The sequence below is a fragment of the Fusarium musae genome, chromosome 1, assembly GCF_019915245.1.
Source record: "Fusarium musae strain F31 chromosome 1, whole genome shotgun sequence".
Lineage (NCBI taxonomy): Eukaryota > Fungi > Ascomycota > Sordariomycetes > Hypocreales > Nectriaceae > Fusarium > Fusarium musae.
The window spans coordinates 2,754,562-2,777,066 of NC_058387.1; the positions used below are offsets into that span (position 1 = coordinate 2,754,562).

The 22,505-nt window shown below is 51.3% G+C and overlaps 1 protein-coding gene across 1 annotated transcript; it reads right to left on the bottom strand.

The window, feature by feature from the left end:
• Positions 1-571: 571 nt before the first annotated feature.
• Positions 572-21,569, bottom strand: J7337_000835 (uncharacterized protein; the record flags this gene model as incomplete). Its single annotated transcript, XM_044818582.1, has 3 exons — positions 572-2,041; positions 2,097-16,815; positions 16,984-21,569. The coding sequence occupies 3 exons, from the start codon at positions 21,567-21,569 to the stop codon at positions 572-574; spliced, it is 20,775 nt and encodes a 6,924-aa protein (XP_044686284.1).
• Positions 21,570-22,505: the final 936 nt, after the last annotated feature.

The following is a 22,505-nucleotide window of genomic DNA, read 5'->3' on the forward strand; positions in this document are numbered from 1 at the left end:
AGGATGGGTTCATGTGGCAGGTATTTGGCAGAACTCATAGCCCCGAAGACTAGAGGAGCGAATATGAAAATAGAACCGCTCATCGGGCAGTAGATAGCTTTTGATACACATGCCTGACAATCTGTTGGGGATAATAGATAATTTGGATCTATGTGATGCAAGACAGCTTGCAAGAACAAATCGAAAGGTATTTCAGACTATTGACAGAGAAATCATGAGACCGTGTCATTATTAACTGATTTAGAGAAGAAATTCGATAGATACTGCAAATCTTGGGCGCCCATACATCAAATATCATTACAGACAAAAGAAAATAGCAAAAGAAAAGTGAAAAATCATCATAAGACGTGTAAAATCGAAGATTGATCTGCCTTTGGTCAACCCATGGCGTGAAAAGGCGATAGGAAAAGCAAAACATAAAACTGAGAGCGTGAGACCCTTTCCCCTTCATCCAGACCAGAAATAAACAAAGGAAATCCTTGCTAGTAATGCGTTTGTCCCCAGAATTCCAAAGACCAAAACACCGCCTATATCCTTTTCCCAAGTGGTATCTTCCCATATCCTGTATCCCTTAATCTACATAATCTACCTCAGTTTGACCCATTGTCTCAGTCACAAGACTAATATGACTCCGAGCGCCGATGGAAGTGCTTCCACCATCACTTGCGCCGCCAAACAGACCCTTGGAGCGGGGCACAAGAACTTGTGCAGGGCACACCACTATCTCTTCGTCGCCTTTGCCATTATCATCTCCCTTCTTGACTACAAGTGGGAAAAGCACAACCCGAACGATGGCGCCTTGTGCCTCAAGATCTTCATTTGAGGTTGTAATGCTGCCGCTTCGTTCATTCATCATTGATGCGTTGAACTGGACTGTCGCGGCAAGTTCACCGTCCGCGTCGTATTCAGGGCGCAAAGGCGGCAGCATCATATATTCAGCTTTTTGCGTCCGCATCTCGATCGAGAGACCAACAGCCTCTCTCATGACACGTCGCAGCTGAGATTGAATTTGATCTTCCAAGTTCGACGGTGGTGGGAGGATCTTACACAGTGTTTGGAAGATGGCCTGAACAACGGCCTCTGTGTCCAGATCACGTTGACGCTTGAAACTTTCGCGCTTCGCCAGTAAAGTCAAGGTAACGGCGCGCCATTGGCGTACCGCTTCGATGGGGCCAACTTCGGTCAGCAGCTTCTCCAGTGACTTGAGCTTCTGCCTCTGCTCTCTATCCATGCCAAAAAGATAGCGAGTGAAGACAAATTCCCAAACCATATTCATGGTCATGGACATGAAGATATCGCGTCTCTTCACCCGGTCCCGAAGATAAACGTCGACATCGGATCCATCGAGCACGGCGTTGTCGAGTCGATCAATTGTCTTCTCATCATTTATTTCGTTTGTTAAGCGGCAGGCGCGCATATCAGAGAATTTGGAGAACCGAAGTACCCATTGCTGAACATGGGAACACAGTTGTTGGCAACGATGGTCAAAATGATCCTCGTCGCGGATGTTGAGAAAATGATCGTCGCCAGCCTTGGCTTCTAAAATCTGGCGTTGAAGATCACGAATTTTCTCCTTAGCAGAATCAAGTTTGGCGCGAAGCTCGGCAATTTCTACATCCTTTGCTTCAAGAGACTGTTCAGTGTTGCCTTTTTCGCGTCGAGCTTCCTCCAGCTCACGGGCGACAGCGGCATTGCGACTCTCAAGGTCAGTTACACGGCCATTGTCTTTGCTTGCAAGCTCGGCATTGGCGCTTGCAAGACCGTCGTTAACTTCTGAAAGTCTAGAGACTTCGTTCTGAAGAAATTGTAATGACTGCTTGAGATTGTCGATTTCGGCATCGCGATCGGCTAAACTGCTGGCGGCTCGTTGACTAAGGCTCGTCTCAGCCATAGCGCGGGCTTCGGTGAGCATTCGGTTCTCGGCCATTAGCTGCTCGACCTTATTCTCGAGTTCAAGGACCTGCATGCTTTGTCGGCGGCGCATGCTGTGTGGCCGGGTTGGTGATCGGGGTGAGCCGATGCGACCCTCACCAAAGCCATCCTGTGTTGTTGTTAGCGTCATGTTACATTAGGATGAAAGTTGGTGATAGACTTACATAGACGTCGGCCATGTCCTTGGCACGGGCTCGACCCTCATTTGCGACAGGCGTGGAACTGACGGGTGCGACGGCGGTGGTGTTTTGTTGACGAAGAGCCCGCAAATCACTGCTCATTCGCTTGTCAACACGGCGGAGCGGTGGTGTGGGGGTGCCTGAAGAGCGGTTGATGCCTGGGCTATCAGGCCTCAGCTTAAGCGGCTCCGGGGTCCGACGCCGAGAGAGGCTAGTGTTAGAGACAGTTCGACGTCCTGAACCCTCGAGACGAGGTGTTGACCGACGAGAAGGAGTGGCATCGTCTGAAGCGCTTCTCCGACCAGAAACTGATGATAGAATCGGGTTGGGACTCGTAGCCGGAATTGGAACTGGCGTTGAAGGCTCGGGTCCTCGTAGGGCTGCCGCTAAGCCCGCACCCACTGCTACGGCGGCGACTGCCGTGCCAGCTGGAGTTAGGGCTCCATATTGTTTCTTCTTTTCTGGCTCCGGTGTTGGTCCAGGTGCTGCAGGCTCTCGCAATACCGGTGTGCCTCGAGGAGATCGACGAAGTCTTCGCTCGCTCGGCGGATCAGGAGTTTGCAACACCGCGCGGTCTGCAACTGGCTGTATCTGACTTTCCCTTCCAGCCCAGTCTTCGGTATGTAACTCACTGTCGCGTGAAGCCTCTTGACTAGCAGGTTTGCTTCGCCTTAGACTGGCTATTTCCCCTCCGAATCCGCTGTCACGATGTGCCTCTTCACTCAAGCGTCTACTTCGTCTCTGGAAGCTCAATGCTTCGCCAACAGGAGCGCTGTCACGTTTGGCTTTTGGTGTTGAGAATGCATCCTTGGCGGGCTCAACTTCGGCCTCGGGAACCTCTGGGACTGGCTCTAAGAGTCTGCTTGGCGATCGGCGTAGATCACTAATATCTGAATCCGATCCCACCAGTGGTGCAAATGTCTTGCTATCCTCTCGTAACAGACCGCTCTTCGGCTCCTCAACGTCAGATCCACGACGAAGAAGAGGCTGGGGGGAGCTTCTCAACAGCTCCAACTCTCCTTTGCCAAGCACCGGACTTTCTATCGTGTCTGAAGTTTCTGCACATGATTGCCGCGAAGTTGATTCGTGCTCTTTCTTCGGGTTCGTTGGAGGAGCTCTCGATGTGCTAAGAACTTGCGACGGTCCCTCGTAGCTTTCTGAGCGCCTACTCTTTCCTGACGCATCGGACAACGTCTCGTGAACAGACGATGTGACCTTGGTTGTCTTTTTTGAAGCTTTTGATTTTGTCTCTGCCAGTTCGCTCTTGTCTTTAGCATCTGTAGTAATGTTATGGTGCCTTTCATTGTGGTCAGCACTGCCACTAGCGAAGTCTTTTTCTGGTTTCTTCCTCCTCGCATCCTGGACTTCCCGATGCGCTGGGGTTTCTTCCTGTATCCTTTTGTCAATAGCTTTCGCAGGTAAGTTGTTGTCATTTGGGCCCTTTGTTGCTGCTTTCCCATCATTTTGCGATCCCCTATTCCTTTTTTCCAGTGTCTTATCCCTGCTTTCGGGTTTCTTTTCATCTTGTCTTGCCCCTTTACTCTTGTCACCCTCTGTCCAGTCCCCGAACATGGCAGAGCTGAACGTTGCGGCGGTGGCTGCAATCATTCCAGCAAAAGCCGACGTAGTGACCTTGCTCAATTTATGCGGGTCTGGTTCATCTTTCAAAACGTCCGAGGTGGCGGCTGTAGCTTCTGGGGAGCGTACAGGCTGTTCCGTAGGCTCTTTTATGGCTTGTGGGTTCGCATCAGGAGATCCCTTCGGAAACATGGAAGTCGACTCGGTTTCTCTCAAGGCTGTCTTTCCCTCCTTTGCCTCGAAGGTTCGCTGTGGCAATGATCTGTCAGTCTCTTTCAGCTGTGTTGCATCATTTGCAAAAGAGAACTGGGCATCTCGATCAATGGCAGGTCCATGTTCCGAAGAGACTGATGGTCCAGCGGATCTAGGTTCCAACCCTACTTTCTGGGCTTTCTTCATTTCTTTATTCAACGACTTGTCAACAGATTTGATGTAAGACGGCTCTGTCGCTGTCAAACTTGTTGGCCCATTGGAGGCGCTGCTTCTCTCTTCAGAGGCCGTGCCTCTAGAAGGTACATCTCCACTCGATTTTATCTCTTCCGGCCGAGCCCTAATCGAATGGCTCTTGGAATCTGGCGCCATCTCCGTATTTTCGTCCGCTGTCTCATGGACAAGTGTAATTGCGGGAATATGTTGCAGGGTGGGAGTTGCCACAGGGGATTCTGGGCCTAAGCAACCATCTTTTGTCGGAGCAGGAGCGTCGTCATTTGTTCCAGGACCTGATGCAGCTTGAACGGCTGTATCTGGCTGACCTTCGATTACCAATTGGGGCTGAAAAGCCTCGGAATGGGTTAGGTCACCGTCCTGCGGCTGCTTGTCTGTTTCTTTCTTATTCTCAGATTCCGTCTTCACCAGTATCGGCCGTGTATCGTCTAACACTTCCGTTGTCGCCAGCTCTTTGGAAGATAGGGCATTCAGTTCTGAGAGAAGTTGTTTGTTGAGAAGATGGCCAGAAACAGCTTGATTAGATAGCAGTCCTTGATTCCCTTCTCTTGCTGCCTCGAGAGGTTCATGATCCGTTTGCCGTTGCTTCTTTTTCTTTGGGGCCAACTTTACAAGCGGATCTTCTGCGGCAGCAGGTGAAGGTTCAGAAAGCTGTCTTGGTGAGGGTCCAATAGATGCATTTGCCTCAACCTGCGCCAGCGACGGCCCGCCTTTGTCAAAAGCAGAAGATCTACCTGTCGATGTCGGAGGACTTTGTGCAGTTGTTTTAGTGAAGTTTCCAGTACCAGAATCTTGAAGGGGGGCATGCGCTTCTTCCTTCTGGGCGATGATGAAATCAACAACAGAGTCATCCCTGTATTTGCTTTCGAGGTGCTGCTTTCCTTGTGTGGCCTGATACGGTGCCTGGTCGGTCTCCGTGGTCCCAGGCACAAGGGAGAGGTTTGGCATAACTACTTGGGCTATATTATCAAAATCTGAATCATCCAGAGTCGATTTGCCGCCAGAAGCTCCGGGTAAGTCGATGCGCTTCCGGACTGCTAGCTGTTGGGAAGCTTTCTCTTCTGTTATTAATGTCTCAGAAGCGTGACCCGTCTTTATGTTCTTATCATTCTGGAAATGCGGCGTGATTGAGTCTTCCATCTGAGCAGCTTCCTCAACTTGCTTCGATGGTACATTCGATTCGTCACGCACAGCGGGGTGACAGTTACTTTCGATCTCAGTTGCGGCTGTCATAGGCATTACCCCGTATGGTGGTTCTAGCTCCGAGAAGATATCGCCCGACTCGGCTGGTGCTGCTTTAGCCTGGCCAGTGGTCGGAAGTCCGGTTCCTGGCTGGGTTCTATGAGGATTGTTCAATATTGCATCAGCAGGCTTTGGCTGGTTTTGAAATTCCTGTTGTGTTTGGGCATCTTCCAAGACTACACAGTTTTTGTTCACATCGCTTAGTACGAAAGGAGCAGTATCCGAATTCAGCTTCGGCTGCTTCTTCTGTTCTTTCTTCTCTGGAAGTATGGCATTCTCATCGCCTGGTCTGATACCAATAAGACCATCCTGGAACAGCTCAGCTTGTGCATCAAGTAGAGAAACATCCAAGGTGTTCTTTGTCGAATCAGGGATATCTGTCGCTGATCGCGTGGTGACATCGCGCAGAGGTTCCGTTGACTCGAACAACTCCAGATCCTTAAAGCTTGTGAGTGTGCCTGTGTGCATAGCTTCATCAGGCTTCTTGACAGGAACTGCTCGTAAGCCAGAGTTTCCTTCTGTGTCCAGATGGGACCTGGAAACTTCAGCGGAGTTATCAGTGTTACTAACTTCAGCCGGATCAAGGCTCATCGCTTGTTTGGGGGATTCTTGCGAAGCTCCAGGCGCTGGATGGTCGCTCATGGTTGGGGAGTGATCTATTGATGGAGCGAATGGAACCGCGCCATACTCGTCCAAAGGTTTGCCGTCAATTTGATGCTTCTGAACAAGCTCAGCAGGATGAAGGCAAGCTTCGTGGTCCGTCTCAGCCCTAGTAGAATTGGCTGGGCCATCACTGTAGACGAAATTCTCGGCTGGAACAAGGGCAGGCTTATCGTGCTCCCCGGTTTCCTTGCTCTCCTCGGGCAAAAGTTCAGGTGCTAGAACTGCTGCCACCTCATCATTGGTTTCTCCTGTTTCCTGTTGTGGCAGCGTCTCTACTGCACATGTAGCGCCGACAAGACCCACATCGATCTCTCGAGTATATTTGGACGAGTGCTCCAAATCTGGAGGTGCTTGGCTAGTGGGCTGTTCTGTTTTCACTTCTTGATCCGCCTTACTCAGCGGCGGTGATTCCCATTTTGACAATGGAATTGGCACACTGTCGCTTCCTGGCTCCTGTTTGTTTGCATTCTCAGGCACTAGAGAACCATGAACATCTCCATCTTCCTGCATACTAGGCGTGAGTTGCTCTTTTCCAGAAAATACGTATGTCTCTGCTGTGGTTTGTGTCTCGGTCAAAGCCTGAACTTCGTCATCCGTCTTTGTTTCATCGCTCGGCTCCCTCCTGATTTCCTGTGTAGGAGAAGGTCCCGTATCACCATTCAGCGGCTTTTGTTGATCTGGTTCAGTCTCGCGGATTGTTCGTGTCTCAGGTGCAGGTACTGCGTCTGCGAGAATGCCCTCGTGGATGCCATCATTGAGAATCTCGAATGTTGTTTCCTTCCCAATATTGTCTTTATTGGTAGATGTCCTTGACGCCTCCGGATCTTCCGCAAGTTGTCCAGCACTACTACCACTGACTGGCTCGATTTGAGATGCAGGGGGGCTGGTTTCGGACGCAGGTTCGGGCAGAGGTTTGCCAGTTGAATGAGTTGGTTCGAAGGAAGACTGAATGATTGGGTCGAGGCCTATCTTTCTCAGCTTCTTTTTCATCTTCTTCCTGTCCTTTGAAGAAAAGGCTGCCCACTCCTCGACGGTAAACTCATTCTCAGCTTGCTGAACGCCTGAGGAATGAGAACATTCATCGGCTGTGATGTCCATCACCTGGTTTGGAGGATCAGGCGAAATCGACAACGGTATTTGTCGAGACCGCGGATGCACCGTCGCGAGACCCTCGGCCACTTGGTTCTCATCGACCCCATTGACTGGTTCGGAATCTTGGACGCCTACACCATCCATTGCTTTGAGTGCGCGCTGAGAAATAGCAAGCTCATGAGATGGCTCAGAATAGGATTCTTCATGATAGGATTCGGAAGAGGCTTTTGTCGTCATCTCCTTCGTAAATTGATCTTGTTCCTCATTTTCTATGTCGGCAGTAATCTGAAGAGGGATCGTGGGTTGGAATAGTGCGGCAGACATAGGGGAATCAGATATTGCCAAGCCTGCTCTTGGGTCAGACGTGGATGCAGGAGTTTTCATCGAGTCGGCTGGAGGATTTGCAGGTGTTGTCAATTCATGAACGACTGCGAGGTTTGAAGTGATGTCGACATCTGCGGGTTTGCTCGGCTCCTCCACCTGATCGGCATCTTCATGGAGGCCCTCCTGCTTATTCTTGTTCCTTCTGTTTTTCTTCAACTTCTTCTCGGCTGCAGACAAACTTTCAAGGGCCTCGGTCATACCATGGTTGGGGTCTGCTGAATTCTCTGAAAAGACAGAAGTAGCTGTAGGTGCTATCTCTGAAGTGGATGCATCGGTAATCGCTTGAACGGTGAGTGACATAGGAGAAGCATGCGACTGTTCATGAGCTTGTTGAGAGGTTGAATTTGACCAGTTGGGCTGGGCGGGAATATCAGGAATTTCCAGACGCTCAGACGCTTGTTCAGCGGTGTCCGGCAGCAAAGGGTGATCCTCGAAAGACTCTATGTCCAGGGGGGGTGCTTCCACTGCCTTCGTTGCAATCTGCTGTGGTGAGGACGTGAAGACATCATAGGCAACAATACCAGAAGCAGCTGTGTTTGTGACACTGAGTTCCCGGGTATGATCTGTTTCGCCTTCTTTGAGGCCATATAGAGCATCAGTGTTACTGCCGATAGAGTCGAAGTCCGAATAGGAGTTTGCAGAAGCTTCAGGAAGCTGTGGAACAGACTCGGTATTATCGTCAGTCGCTTGTCCTGGAGTAATTTCATCCTCAGATCCGACAGGCGCGTCTGTCAATACATGCTCATTCAGCAAAGGAGATTCGAACACCGTAGAAGCGGCAGCTTCCTCAGATAGGCTGGCATGTGTGCTGTCTGTTGTATCATTCTTCATTGCGAAAGAGGGCGAGGGATCTTCTTGGATGAGCTCTTCCGTGAAATTTGGCTTGGTTGCGACATCGGCCTCATTTCCCGCCTCAAATTCTGAGCCACAGACCTCAATCGTATCAACAGATTTTCTGAGTGTCTGTCTTGGCATAGCCCAAGACTCTAATGAGGCATCGATTTCCACCACACTTTTCTGCTCAATTGCACTGTTTGTAATTGGGTCTTTACCAAAATTAGCAACTTGATCCTCAGGATCAACCTCCGACGCAGGAACAATGGTACCCTGTCCAGAGGCTGTCTGCTTAGAGTCAAGTTGTGATCCCTGAATGGCGCCATCAGCTTCAGGCTTGGCAATGGCTTGTCCAGTCGGAGAGTGGCTATTGGTGTTGTCCAGAGATTGAGTCTCATTTTTGGACTCGGATTCAGCTTCAATGACGGGCTCAATTATAGGTACAATCTCCTCGATCTCCGGAAATCTTTCTTTCTCATCCTTAAAGTCAGGCTCTGGATCTGCCTCGGTAGAGCTTTGAGCAACAGGTTCGGATTGAGCCTGGGACTTTGATTCAGATTCCAATCCAGCTTCAGCCAATGGTTCCGATCGTGCCTCTTCAGAGGCTCCGGTTTCCTTGGGCGTCTGTGGTTTGGGGGAGGAATCCAAAGCAGCCAGAGCCTGGACTTTCTTCAACTTCTTGAACTGTTTTTTTGACAAGCCTGCAAATTCCTTTCTGCCTCCTAGTTCCTGTCCCAGTTCCGATTCTGGCTCCAGCTTCATCCCGGACCCGACATAGGCTTCGAGGTCGCCAGCTATGCTCGTGTCCTCCTTCCATTTTGTGCCCTCCGTAGATCCTTGGCTCTGCGCCTTATCCACGGCGGCGGCGGCGGCGTCCTGCTTTTCCGGATCCGGAATCATCTCCGGCTCCGTTGGGCGGTTGGTCTCGGGGTCCTGCAGGATTTCAAAATCGTTGTCTTTAGCCTTCTTCTTTTGGTCGGTCTGGGATTGACTGAGGCTTAACCCACCCCGCTCGTCTTCAGAACCAGCTGGTTCTTCGCTTGGAAGCTCTCCAGAATTACCGGTATCTGGTACATTGATATGGTCGGCCGGAGGAGTCGTTTTATCCTCCGAAGGAACCGCGCTATCAGGTGTCTCGTTTTCATCGGTCTGCTTAGGGGTCTCATCGTGCGCGGCTTGAGAATTTTCGGCTGGGACATTGATTCCAGTATCGACCGAAACGTCAGCATCCTGAGAAGAGGTAGCAAGGCCAGCCTCAGCTTCAATTTCCTGGGCTTCTTCAAGGGCAGCTTTCTTCTTTTCGGCCTTCTTCTTTTTCTTCTTGTCCTTCTTTGACAGTTTTGCCGGTGAATCGGGTTCCTCGGCTTCGGGCGGATTTTCGGAGGGAGGCTCATCGGGTGCTACAATATCAGGTTTGTCGGTGGCTGGTGTTGGTTCCTTGACAGAAGGGGTTTCTATGGTGGTCTTGGCATCAGCTGGCTGAGTCTGCTCATCATCTACTGGGGTGGTCTCGACAGTGTTTATCACTTCCGACTCCTTGGGAGGCGACGGCTCATCTTGATGGGCAGTCGTCTCTGTAGGTTCCATACCACTCGACTCTGCAGTCGGGCCAAGGTCGGACTGTGCTTCTTGCGGAGCTGAGTTCTTGGCTGCATCAGAGATCAAGTCTTTAGAAGTTGACTCGGGAGATTCTTGGAGAGTGTGTTCGGCTTCAGGCTGCTTCTCTGGCTCGTCAGAAGCGGCGATCTTCTTCTTCTTCTTCTTTTTCTTGCTCTTCTTATCAGGTGAGATCTCTGGCTCGACCTCTTCCACAATAGCAGCAGAATTTGCTTCAGGGTCGACTTCAACGGCCGTACTCTCGTTTGCAGACTCCAAGGGATGGTTCACAGGAGATATGTCAGGCTGTTGGGAATCCTTTGATGGGGCTTCATTTGAGACGTCCTCGGGAACCGGTTCAGCAACCGATACTTCGTTGACGCTGGTTGTGGATTCATCGAGGCGCAAGGGCTCAGATAGTATGACAGGCGGTTCGCTGTTCTGTGTCGCTGCACCTTGAACTTCATCGTCCTCAACAAGAGATACTGATTTCTTCTTCTTCTTTTTCTTCGACTTCTTAGTGCTCGTCAGCTCTGAAGTGTTGTCTTCAGGAGCTTCTATAGCATCTTGAGGCTTAGTAGTCACAGCCGTGTTAATAACATCAAGATTTTTCTCGGTCCCTTCTACGACCGGCAGAGACGTTGCCACCTCGGTAGTCTCGGTCGGTTGTCCAATATCTCGAGTCTCACTTTCAGTCGAAACTTCGGTGGCGCGGACTTTGACGACATCAGGAGGCCTGGGGGTAGGCACTTCCTCAGTTGAGTGCAGTTTGTCATCGTCTAAAATGCCCTCAGCCTTCTTTGATGTGTCGATTGTTTCAGACTCCTGTTGGGATCCTTCAGCATTGCTGATGTCCGCCGGTTTCTCGGAAACTTGCTCTTGGACTTCAGGGACAGCTGATGCCGCTAGCCTTTGAGCGGCACTCTCTTCAAGAGCAGCAAGGCGTACTTGATCCTTCTTCAAAAGTCGCCCTTTCCTCCTCACTCTCTTCTCGAGGAGAGCTTCGATCTCTGCCTTCTCGCTCTCCGCCTCAACGTTCTCAGCTGCGAGAGAGGGTTCTTCCTTGGCGGCTTCCACTTCCCGAGGACGAGCATCTGGTCTCCTTGGTGGCAGGATTTCATCAAGAGCAAGTTGAGGGGAACCATCATCTGTGGCCGGTGGCAGCTCATCTAGTGAAAGTTCGTTAACTGGCTTCTCACTCGGTGCCTCGCCTCTTATTTCAGGCCCAGCTGACACGCCTGCTATTTGTGATTCATCATTGATATCAAGAATAGTCGAGTTTTCAAATGCGGGTGTCTGTTCTTCGGTATCGGGCCCCATTGGGAGATTGGTCTGCGATCGTTCCTTAAACACAACCTCGGACGATTCATCACCGATTTGGGGCTGTTCTTCAGCTTCAGGCCGAGATGACTGGCCATCAGCTTGAAGCTGTTCTTTCAGCTCGGATTTAGTTGTTTCGTCACTGATGTGCGCCAGTTCTTCAACCTTAGGCTCAACGGGCTCTTCTCTGATCCCAGATTGATCCGGAACATGATGCCCCGCTGAGTGGTCATCAATCTGTGGTAGTTCTTTGATCTCGGGTTCAGTCGGCTCAGCGTCACTCGACAGGATTTCCTTATGGCCATGCTCAGACAACTTATCATCAGTCTGCAACCGTTCGTTGGTTTGCGATTCCACTGAAGCAGTATTCAAGGATTGGTTCTTGGCTGGCTTATCAAACTGTGGTTGATCCTTAACTCCTGATACGTCCAGCACGTCATGTGTCGACTCGTCATCAGGTTTCTGGTCGAGGAAAGTATTTTCAACAATAGAGTCGGAAGATTCAGCCATGAGATCTGGCGCCAGAATATCAATATTCTTTCTGCCAGACACTACTGCTGTTTCGGTACCTGATACATCCTGGCTGATTTTAACGTGCGTAGTGTCTTTGGTCTCTTGCTCGGGAGCCTCATCTTGGCTAGGTTGGCTCTTCTTCTTCTTCTTGTTTTTCTTGGCCTTCTTCTTCAATCCTGTTGCGTCGGCCTCGTTGGTTTCGCCAATTGCTTCCGCGCTAGACTTTGCACTCTCTCCTTCAGTTGTCTTGCTGGCATCTCCTTCGGCCACTTCTTCAGTGCTGGCTTCTACAGGCCTTGTGCTCAATTCTGAGCCTGCTTCCTCAAGTCTCGCATGCTCATCCTCAACTGGAACAATAGGCTCTTCTTTGACAAGCTGACCAAGATCAGCCCGAGCTGGCGTTGTTGAATCCCTGTACGTAGCCTCAGTAGCTTCGTGTACTGGGGGCTTAACATCATCAGCCGTAGCTATCGTCGAGGAATCTTCTTGTTTGATTTCGTCGGACTTGATTTCAGTAGAAGCTGTTGCGACCACCGCGCTTGTTGCCAGATGACCTAGGACATAATCTTTTAACGTTTCGGCGGAGTCCCCCTCAACAGCCGAGATTGGGGCTGTCTCGGTGAGTTGTCTGTCCGTGGTGGTAGTCACTTCATCCTCAGCAAAGATGTCGCGGTTAGCATCCCCTGTAGCCTTGACTGATTTGTCAACTTGGGAGAATTCCAGTCCATAAGAAGTTCCTTGAGACTCGTCTGCTGGTGCATCTCCTTGCGAGAAAAGTGGTTCAGAAGTCTGAGGCTCTAATAATGTGGTACCACTCGCTTTGTTGGCATGCGTATCGGGGGCGGTATCAGCAGTTGAAAAGTCTGGCTCGACGTCGGAAACTTCTGGGTTTCTAGCGCTTACGCCAGTAGTCTCTTTATCCCTGAGAACGTCACGGTCAAGCTTTGGCGTGATAATATCAGACCTAGTGCCTGCTGCCACTGACTTATCAGCACTTACTGCATCAGGCTGGACCTGGGCATCAGATTCAGGTTCGCCTGATTTATTTTGTGACTGCGTTTGGTCCCGGAATCCCCACATTCTCTTGAAAGCGGAAATTCCAGCCGTGGCGGGGAGTGCCCGAAGAGCAGATGGGAAGTACCCTTGACTTTGTCTGTCTTTTCGTGCATCTTTGGCGGCAGTCTGGGAATCACGAACGGCCGGATGATAGCCGATGTCATCTTTTGACTCAGGGTCGCCAGGCTCGGGAGCCTCAACTGGAGAAACCTTTCCACGATCAAGAACTTGATCAGTATCTTTTGGTGATGAAATAGACTGTGGGTTCGGGATCTCTTTGTCTTGAATAACATCGGTGGGCACGGCTACCACAACGGGCGACTCTTTCATCGAGCTTCTGTTGCCATCCTTAATCACTTCATTGTCTCCCGTGTCCTCAACTTGAAGGGGTGTTCCTGTTTGAGGCATCTCTTGTTTCTCCACCACTAGCTCATCATCGGCTCTGGCGCCCTTCTTCTTCTTTTTCTTCTTCTTTGACTTGGGCGTAGCGGCGCTGTCACCCTGGGTTGATACAGTGGGCGATTCAGAAGCCGGGTCGGAGGCTTTTGTAGATTTATCCTGTGTCTTCTCTGGAGCATCTTGGCTTTCAGCCATGGTATCTGGTTGAGTCCAGGCATCGAATGCATCTGCATCGACAGGCTCAACAGTGATCCTTGTGAGCATTTCCGCCACAGAACCTGGGTCACCATGAGCAACTGTTTCAGATGGGTCAGCAGAGGGTTCAATGAGCGCGACTGGCTCCGTCCAAGCATCAAACGCATCCTTTTCAGCTTCAGAAATTTCAACTGGGCCTGTGCCTTCAAGCTCGGTGACTGTTGACTCTACAGAAATTGCTTCCTCTTCGGATGGCTGCTGAAACTTGCTCTCCTGCTTTTTCTTCTTGCTTTTGGATGGAGACACCAGCTGCTCTTCAAGGGCCGTTTCTGCGACAGGCGAAGCAGTGATGGAAGTCGATTCCGCGGTAGCTTGAGCATTGGCAGAAGATTCGATTACGGGCTCAGGCTCTATTAATGGTACCATAGATTCGATTGCGGTGTCTAGCTCTCCTGGTGACTCTTCCGCTTCCCGGTCCAACAATAAGTTCGAACCAACTGGTTTGTTTTGTTCAAGGACTTCCTGGACCTCTTCAGACTGTGCGATCGTATGCTGCTCCTCATGCGAAACCCCAGGCTCTTGGGGCTTCGCGGCTTCAGTGGCGAAAAGGTCGGCAGAAGGATCTTGAGAGGGTTGAGGTGTATGTTCGTGGGTGGGCTCGAGTTCAAGCATAGCCGGCTTTGTTTCAGAAGATTCATTCGGTACCACAGCCTCGTCGCCTAGGACGGCATTGTCATCCTTGCTAGCAGCGAGGGGAACGTTGAATGAGTCTTGAATGATCAGTTCAAGCCCCTTCTTCTTAAGTTTCTTCTTCATGTTTTTCCTATCCTTTGCGTTCATGGTTGACCACTCGTCGGTAGTAATCTCATTTTCTGCACGATGGGCAACAGCGTCTCCAGGCTTTACGAGCAGTGTTTCCGAGTCTTGAGTAGCAGGCTCCATTTGGGCAACAACAGCTGGTACTGATTGAGGCTCGATATCAGGGTTGGTTATCCCGGTGTTAATGTCGCGAGCAATATCGGTAATTCGCTTCTCTTCCATAGGCTGGGCAGCGGACTTTGTAGTGGAATCAGTTCCTGAAACTACTTCAACAATGGGGTCTGTGACAAATATGCTGTCCGGCGCTCTGGTGAATGCGGGGTTTTCATAAGTAGTGTCGATAACAGTTTTGACGTTCTGGCCATTGAAAAGCTCAACCATATCAGGGCCTGCTTCCTCAACTGCTTGTGACGGAAGTTCTGGGGACAGGGCTGTGACATCTTCAACTGCTTGTCCAACTGCGAGCCCTCTGGTGCTATCCTCTACCAAGAAATCTGCAAGAAAAGGCTCGAGAACTTCATCATTCGCACCAACAGTTGTATCTTCTTCAGGAGTTACAAGTTGCTTGGACGTGACAGCCTCGGTGGAAATTGTAGAAGAATTGGGCGCAGTCTCACTCGTGGCTTCAGTAATAGGCTCCGTAGCAGGCTTAGTAGCAGGCTCAATACTAGGCTCGGCGACAGGCTCAGTAGCAGGCCTAATAGCAGGCTCAATACTAGGCTCGGCAACAGGCTCAGTAGCAGGCTTAGTAGCAGGCTTAGTAGCAGGCTCAATACTAGGCTCAGCAATAAGCTCAGTAGCAGGCTTAGTAGCAGGCTCAATACTAGGCTCAGCAACAGGCTCGGCGACAGGCTCAATACTAGGCTCGGCGACAGGCTCGGTAGCAGGCTTAGTAGCAGGCTTAGTAGCAGGCTCAATACTAGGCTCAGCGACAGGCTCGGTAGCAGGCTCGGTAGCAGGCTCAATACTAGGCTCGGCGACAGACTTCAGCACAGCTTCTCCAGGTGACATCTGCTCTGGGTGACCCTCGAGAGGGTCCGAGAAATGCTCATCAGCAGATGTCAGGTTATCTGTTTTGTCTGCGGGTGAGTGAGTTTGTTGCTGGCCTTCCAAGAGACCATGAGAAGCGAGGGTGGTAGGAACAGCCGTAGCAGAAGCGTCAAAGGGCAACGGTGCAGCAGAGACGTCGGTTTCTGTTTCCCTGCTGACGACATCTGCAGGCATTGGGAGATAAGTTGTTAGTTCCTCCTCATGCTCTCTGGCAGTATCAAAGGAGAAAGAGCCTGGAAGCGCAGGCATAAACTCCGCGCGAGGCGTTGTTTCCTGAGATCCTGCCACAGAGTCTTTAGGATGCTGCTCCGATAGCTCGGTATCAACACGAAGATCAGGGCCGGCAAAATCAAGACCAGAGCCGAAATAATCGTCACTGTGCTTAAGAAACTCGGATTCGGGTGAGTTCCTTGCAGAAGTCTCGCTAGGTTCACTAGGTGGGAGCGCAGGTAGCACTGACCCAGTAGTTGGTTGTTGGTGTCGTGAGTGTTCAAGAAGATACAGTGGCATGATTTCTCTACTATTGTCCCAGGATGTTGGTCGAGCTGCTCGCCTTGACATGACTACGGCATCGGAATGAGACGTTATAGGGGAACTCGCGGGGGATGCCTTGAAGCTAACAGGAGAGGCGGGGTTTGACCTGTTACCCAAACGAAGGGCGATAGGAACAGCGGTTCGGCTAGGTGATTTTGTGGGCGTGTCGAAAACGCTACGACGTCGCTGATGGGTACGTGAATCCCGCCGTATGATACGCTCCTCGGGGGGGGTGTCAGGCCTGCTGTCGGGAAGAGGGGGTAGTTCCTCCGGGCCAGAAGAAGGGCTAGTCGGTTCGCTGGGAGGTAAAGGAAGGAGGTCGCCATATTGAGGGTCAATGGCTGGTTTGATAACACGGGGCACGACTTCAGGGTCAACCAGTTCGAAACTGCGCGCACGAGGCCGGCCATCACGAGAGACAGAATTCTCGTGATCTGATGAGGTCTCAGCGGCGTTGGAACGAGCAGCATCAGACGCAACAATGGCCGCTGCACTCGCTAAGCCGACACCCGCGCCAAGGGTGCCGGCATTATCTAAAAAAGAATCCTTCTTATCCTTGCGCGATTTGAAGAGGCTAGAAAGAACACTATTGCTTGGTCGTTTTTCAGGGGTTCTGCGTTCTTTGTACTCCTTGTCCCGGCGGGATGACCCAGGTAGAGATGCAACCGATTTCACGTCGTCATCATCATCGTAACGCGAAGACTTGCGTCTATGTCCGCTCTCGCGCCGACGGTCATCTCCACGTGACTCGGATACGACAGAGCTAATATCTCGGTCATCAAAGAAGTCACGTCTTCGATCCGATGGGCTCTCTCTGCTGTCGTCGAAATCCTCTTCGGCTCCACTCCTTCGTTTCGACCTCTTGCTTCTCTTGCTGCTTGAACTACCAACAGAGATTTCGGAAGCAACTAATGACCGGGTTGGGGAGTCATTGCTGTAGGTGTGACGCTTCGGTCTTTTTGGCCGCTCATCATCATCAGGCCTTCTGTGATGAGATCGATCTCTTGTTCTATCCCGTGACCTATCTCTGGAACCTTCTCTAGACCTATGATCTCGGGATCGATCTCTTGTTCTATCCCGTGACCTATCTCTGGACCTCTCTCTAGACCTATGATCTCTTGAACGATCTCGAGATGCTCCTCGTCTTACAGACCGTCGATCAGTGGGGTCCAGTGTAGAAGAATCTCGATATCTCGCATCGTCCCGAGAATCGCGGTCCTTTCTGTGCTTGCTTGAATGCCTGTGATCTTCTCGCTCATCGTCTGATCGAACGTCTCGGGAGGATATGTCTCGAGATGAATGGCGATGGTGCGAAGGCTGCACAGGGGCGGAGACGCGAGACCTGTTGTCGTCATAGTAATAATCGTCGTCATTCCAAGGCTTGTGCGACTTCCTGGGAGCGTCTTGCTCGTCTTCAGAGCGAACGTCACGAGAGGGTGTAATTCTTGAACTTGAGGAAGCAAGCGCACCCAACGCGAGAGCTGGCACAGCTACCTTGGCGATATCCGCGGCGTCGAAGCTCTGGCTATGATCGTATTCTGCAAAGGCATTCCTCGGTTCAGATTCATGATCAGATCTGATGTCTTTGGCAGGTGCGTCGCTTGTGTAGTGATTGGTAGAAGATATACTTGGGCTCATGTCATCGGGATCGCGACGCTTACGATCCTTCTGCCCTCTTTTTCGAGTGGTATCTTCCCATACCTCTTCACCGACCTCCCTTGAAGGTGACGGCTCCGCTTTGATGTTCTCAATCTTTCCATCATCCTGAACAACGACAACGTTGGACTTGTCTCGCTTGCGCGGTTCTCGCTTGCTCGACTTCGAAGTTTCGGAACTGTCTTGAGGAAGTGGCACATCTTCAGGCTTTGGCGAGTCGGGCTCGAAGTGACGTTCACCTTCATGCTTACCAAAAGGTGGTTCCTGAGGGGTCTCAACCTCTCCGAGAATAAATCCTTGCTCGGGGAGAAGATTTGGGATGTTGTCATTTCTAGGCTCGAGAATAGCCTCGGCGGAAGGTCGCTTGTACCAGGCACTGCCATTCGTGCTGCCATGAGAATCACCGTTTGCCTCTTGGACACCTGGTGGAGAGTCACGCCGACTGTAGGAGGGGTCATTAATGACGATGTCGGGGTTGAAGCCAGTATCCTTCAGGCCCGCAGCAAGAGTAGCAGCAAACTCAAAGTCATCTGCAAAGCCGCCAGGCATCTGTTGAGGATGTGGGCTTGGAGGTTTAGGCCCAGGGATTGGAGGTTCGTGCATCACATCGTCACCGGAAACGTCTTCAGCCTGGTGAACAGAGATGTCCCTGCTTGCTTCATCCGGAAAACTTCTGGGGATATCTGAGGTTTTGGATGACACTACGAAATCAGGTTCGTTGTGTGGCTCGGCACTGCTGCCAGCCAGTGCCGCGGCAAGAATACCCCAGCGACTGGCCTTGTTTAGCTTCGGCCTAGGCTTGTCTGGCGATTTATCAGTAGGGAAGTAATTGTCGGAATCACTTCGGTTTTCTGGTGTGTCTACTTCAAAGCTCTTCGTCTCGTTCTCGCCCCAGCTGACAGATTTAGGGACAGACACGAGTTCGCCAGCAGAGATGATCTCGCCCTTAGGTCCGATGCTGACATCGTCAGGCGTGGGTACTTCATCATCCGCCTGTCTTACACCCTGTGCTTGAGGAGCAGGCGTGTGTTGGCGACTTGTAACAGGAGTAGGATATATCAGATTGAGGACAGGACGCTCTCGCGAAGGCTCTCTTGACCTCAAAACAAGAGTAGAAGAATTGTCACCCAGGTTTCGGAGATGGCGTTCTTCCCGGGGGTATATCTTGTTATCAATCTTCACATCTGCATCTGGTCCATCAAACATGTTCTTGTTCGGGTGCTTGTCTTCCATGATCGGCGGTGTGACAATTGTGAATGGGTCATTCTTATCTTCTTGCCACTTGTCGACGACAGATCGCTCAGGGGATGCACTTCGAGATCGTAGTTCGTCAGAAGCGATTTTTCGGGCGATGCAGGCCTCACGATAGAACCTGTCAGCTTCCTCCTGCACAGTGTCTTTGCGACCTCTTGAGCCATCTTGAGATCTATCGTTTGATTGGCGATGGTGTCCATGCTCTTGAGACCGCTTATGTTCGACTGCAACGGCGGATGCTATTGCGGCAGCTGCAACAGGAATGGTGGCATGTTTAGCCTCGTCAAGAATAGATTTGGCCTTTCGCTCGTCCTCTTTAAACTCATGACCAACTTGGGTATCGCGACGTTGTGGTGGATCGTGAGTCTCACGACGATACTCGTCAACCATACGCTCAATCTCAAACGAGTCTCGTCGGCTTAACCGAGCGTCGGCTGCTGCAGAACTTGGCGGTGAGTCATCGAAATTAGGCTCGCGCTCAATGGTGACAACATTAGGTGTAAGGGGGCGCCCAGGCGTGGTTCTTTGTGACACAGTGAACGCATCGTCCGCAACTTGGTACTGGAAGGGATCAATGGTCTCATGCACAGGTTGAGTTGAGTCGCTTGGAGGGCGATGGCCAGCACCGATAGGTAGAGGAAGGTCACGGCCATCTTGAGTCGCATCACGCTCGCTGTTGTCAGCCTGGACAACAGGTTCATGCAACGCTTTGAACTCCGGTCCCGATTCAATATGGAATGCTTCAACTCCGCCCTGATCCCTTTGAGGCACATCTACAACACCAACACTCTTCTTCTCCATTCTATCCGTGGGGGTATCGTCATGGTCATATCGTCGTGAAGATTTTTGCTCGTCGTTATACTTGGGAAAGATAGGCTCGGGATCCGATCCACGGTAGTCACGCTCCCATTTCACATTTCGTTCGCGCTCATCCTCCAATGTTTCCTGTCGCTGGGCAAGGTGGGCTAGGCGTTGTTCCCAGTCGAGCCTCTGACGTTCCGGATCTTGGGCTTTTCGCCGTTCCAACTCTTGGGCTTTTACATGCTCTAACTCTTTGAGTTTCTGCTCCTCTGCTTCTAGGGCTTTCCGGCGCTCTAGGTCGATGAGCTTTTGCTCACGACGGTCTCGATTAGCACGGTCATGCACCCCACCATCATGATTCTCGGAATTGTCTTTTCGCGAAGATGCTGAAGACGCTATAGCCGTACCGACCGCCGCTGCTGCGAGACCTGCCGTAGCAACTCCTGCCCAGCTCTTTCCATCTGGCTGCTCAGATTTGCGCTGCCGAGGCTCCCTGCGGTTTATGTCATCAAATTTTTCAGCATTATAAACTTTTGATGAAACCGCCTGCTTGGGGACCGGCTGTTGCAGGGGAACCGGCGCGGGTCGAGTCGACGAATTCAGGCGCCTATCAGACATTGGGAACTGATCTCCGTCGAATCTGTAGGGTTCGGAGATGGGGGCGGGGTACACATCTCGCATATGAATTGGTCCACCAGCTTCTAGGCTAGCAGAATCGCGACGGTATGCAGCAGCCTGTTCCTCGTCTCGGAAGCCACATGGAGTATTAATTGAGCCTCGAAGAGAGTTGTAGGGGCCAAAGAGGCGAGGGTCAACGATAGAGCCCCGGTCTCCATATCGCCGAGAGTCAAGCATTGGGCTTTGACCTGAGGGCCTTCTGGACCCAGCCATAGCGGTTGTGGCTGATGCAGTTCCTGCAGCCGCTGCAGCACCGGCTGCGGGCTTGATAGATTCGCCGACGATGCCATATGCAAGCTCTGAGTCTGCAGCTGAACCAGCGTCATCACTACTAGACGACTCATTGTCAGAGGCATCCTCCCAGTCTGAGTCATCATCCGAGGTGTCGACGCGCTGCTTTGAGCTACCCAACCCCCGCGAGCCGTGTTTGTGCCGGCCATAACCAGATGCCATAGCTGCGCCGGCTGCAAGACCTAGAGCAGCCGCCTTACCCTTGCCTGATCCTCGGCTAGATAGGCGTTGCTCATCTTCCTTGGACCGCCGTGCTAAGTCAGAGAGTTGCTGGCCAAGGGCCATTATCTCTTCATCGGCAGTCTTCTTCCGAGGCGTGGGTCGCGATGCGCGATCAGACCCCCCTGAGCTGCGCCGTCGATGTCCTTGAGTCGGACCATGACCTGGGGAAAAGGCATAGCCTTGGCCAGAGGCACGACTTTGACTTCGGGGGCTCAGTGTACGGCTTTTTGGTTGCCGGACGTATCCCTGTCCGTAGGCTAGGTCAGAGTTCACGGAAGATGATGATGAGTTTCCAAAGTAGAGCACACGACGCTTCTGTTTCTTCTTTCTGTGAAGACGCTGTTTGACCCGGTCCGAAGGCGCCTTGAAAAATGTGCCAAAAACACCACCAAACTGTTTCGTGTCCTTGTATCGCGAGATATCTAATAGTGATGTCGAGGTGTCACTCGAGGACGAGAAAACACTTGAAGGTGTCTGTGGTCGTTGTGAATTATGCTGTGGTTGATAAGAGTGATTATATCCCGGCACTGGCTGAGGCGGCGCGCTGGAGTAGCGTTGCGATTGTTGATATTGCTGGGGAGGTGGTGGAAATTGCGGATACTGCGGTGACTGTTGATACATAGGGGATTGTTCATAACGTCGAGGGTCATATGCTCGTTGCTGAGAGTGTTGTTGATACATTTGCGGTATTGGTTGTTGTGGATGTTGGGATTGTTGTTGCGATGGCAGCGATGATTGCTGACGCGAATCTCCCCGATCTCTCGGATCACGGTCGCGAGACTCGTACCACCGGCGGCGAGTTCCCTCGGGGTCCCGAGAGCGATTGTCTCGCTGCATTGTGCCGGTTTACGGTCTACCGGCGTTGCGAGATTCGTCGAAGGGGTTCTTGAGCGTGATGTTTTGATGGTGTTTTGTTTTCGGGAGCTCGTTGCCAGCTATCATGGGGCCCGTCCGCCGCGGCCCGCAAAACAGGCGGTGGCTGGGGTCGCACGTCGTTGGCCAAGCTGAAATAGAATAGGTGGGGATTGTCGCGATTTTAAATTTGATCTGGCCTTCTGGGCTGGGCGATGAGCCATTTGCTATGAGAGGAGGCGCGGGCGCTAATTCTCAAATCTTGAATTGTGCATAGATACACTTGATGGTTAGGCGAGTATTACCATATCTAAATGGGTACGTTGTAAGAGACAACTTCTAGGTTTGTCACACTTGGGCTGATATCGTGGGCGTTTGGCTTTAATTAAAGTGCTTCGACAATCTGCATACCTCATTCAGGCCGCCACACATTGGCTAGGCGCCGTCGTAATATCCACATCGTAGATCCCTTGCCAGCTGGCAGTCATGCAGTCACACATGCAGACAGTGTCGGTTCTTACAGGCTACAGGCTACGAGGTGGAACCTACCCTGTACATAGGTAATCAAATACTCGGGATCTCTTTTGTTGATTGTCTCACAGTTTTGGTCTCACATTGCAACTCTTTCTCATTGGATACCAATGTCCATAGACGAGCAAGGCCTCATTTTCTACCAGCCAGGCAGAACCAACAAGAATTTGTTGAGAATGCTTGTAGAATAGTGTATCGGCGAGCCGTTCCATCCCTACCCGTTAGCTGAGACAAGCTCTAACGTGAATGAACGGCTTGATAATTGCATCCACACACCCACCTCGCGAATCTACCATCTCACGCAATATCGCCTATGTAACATAATATCATGTAAATTTAAATCAAGCTTTGTACTGTACACCGAATTTCTGACCCATAATCGCCAAACAA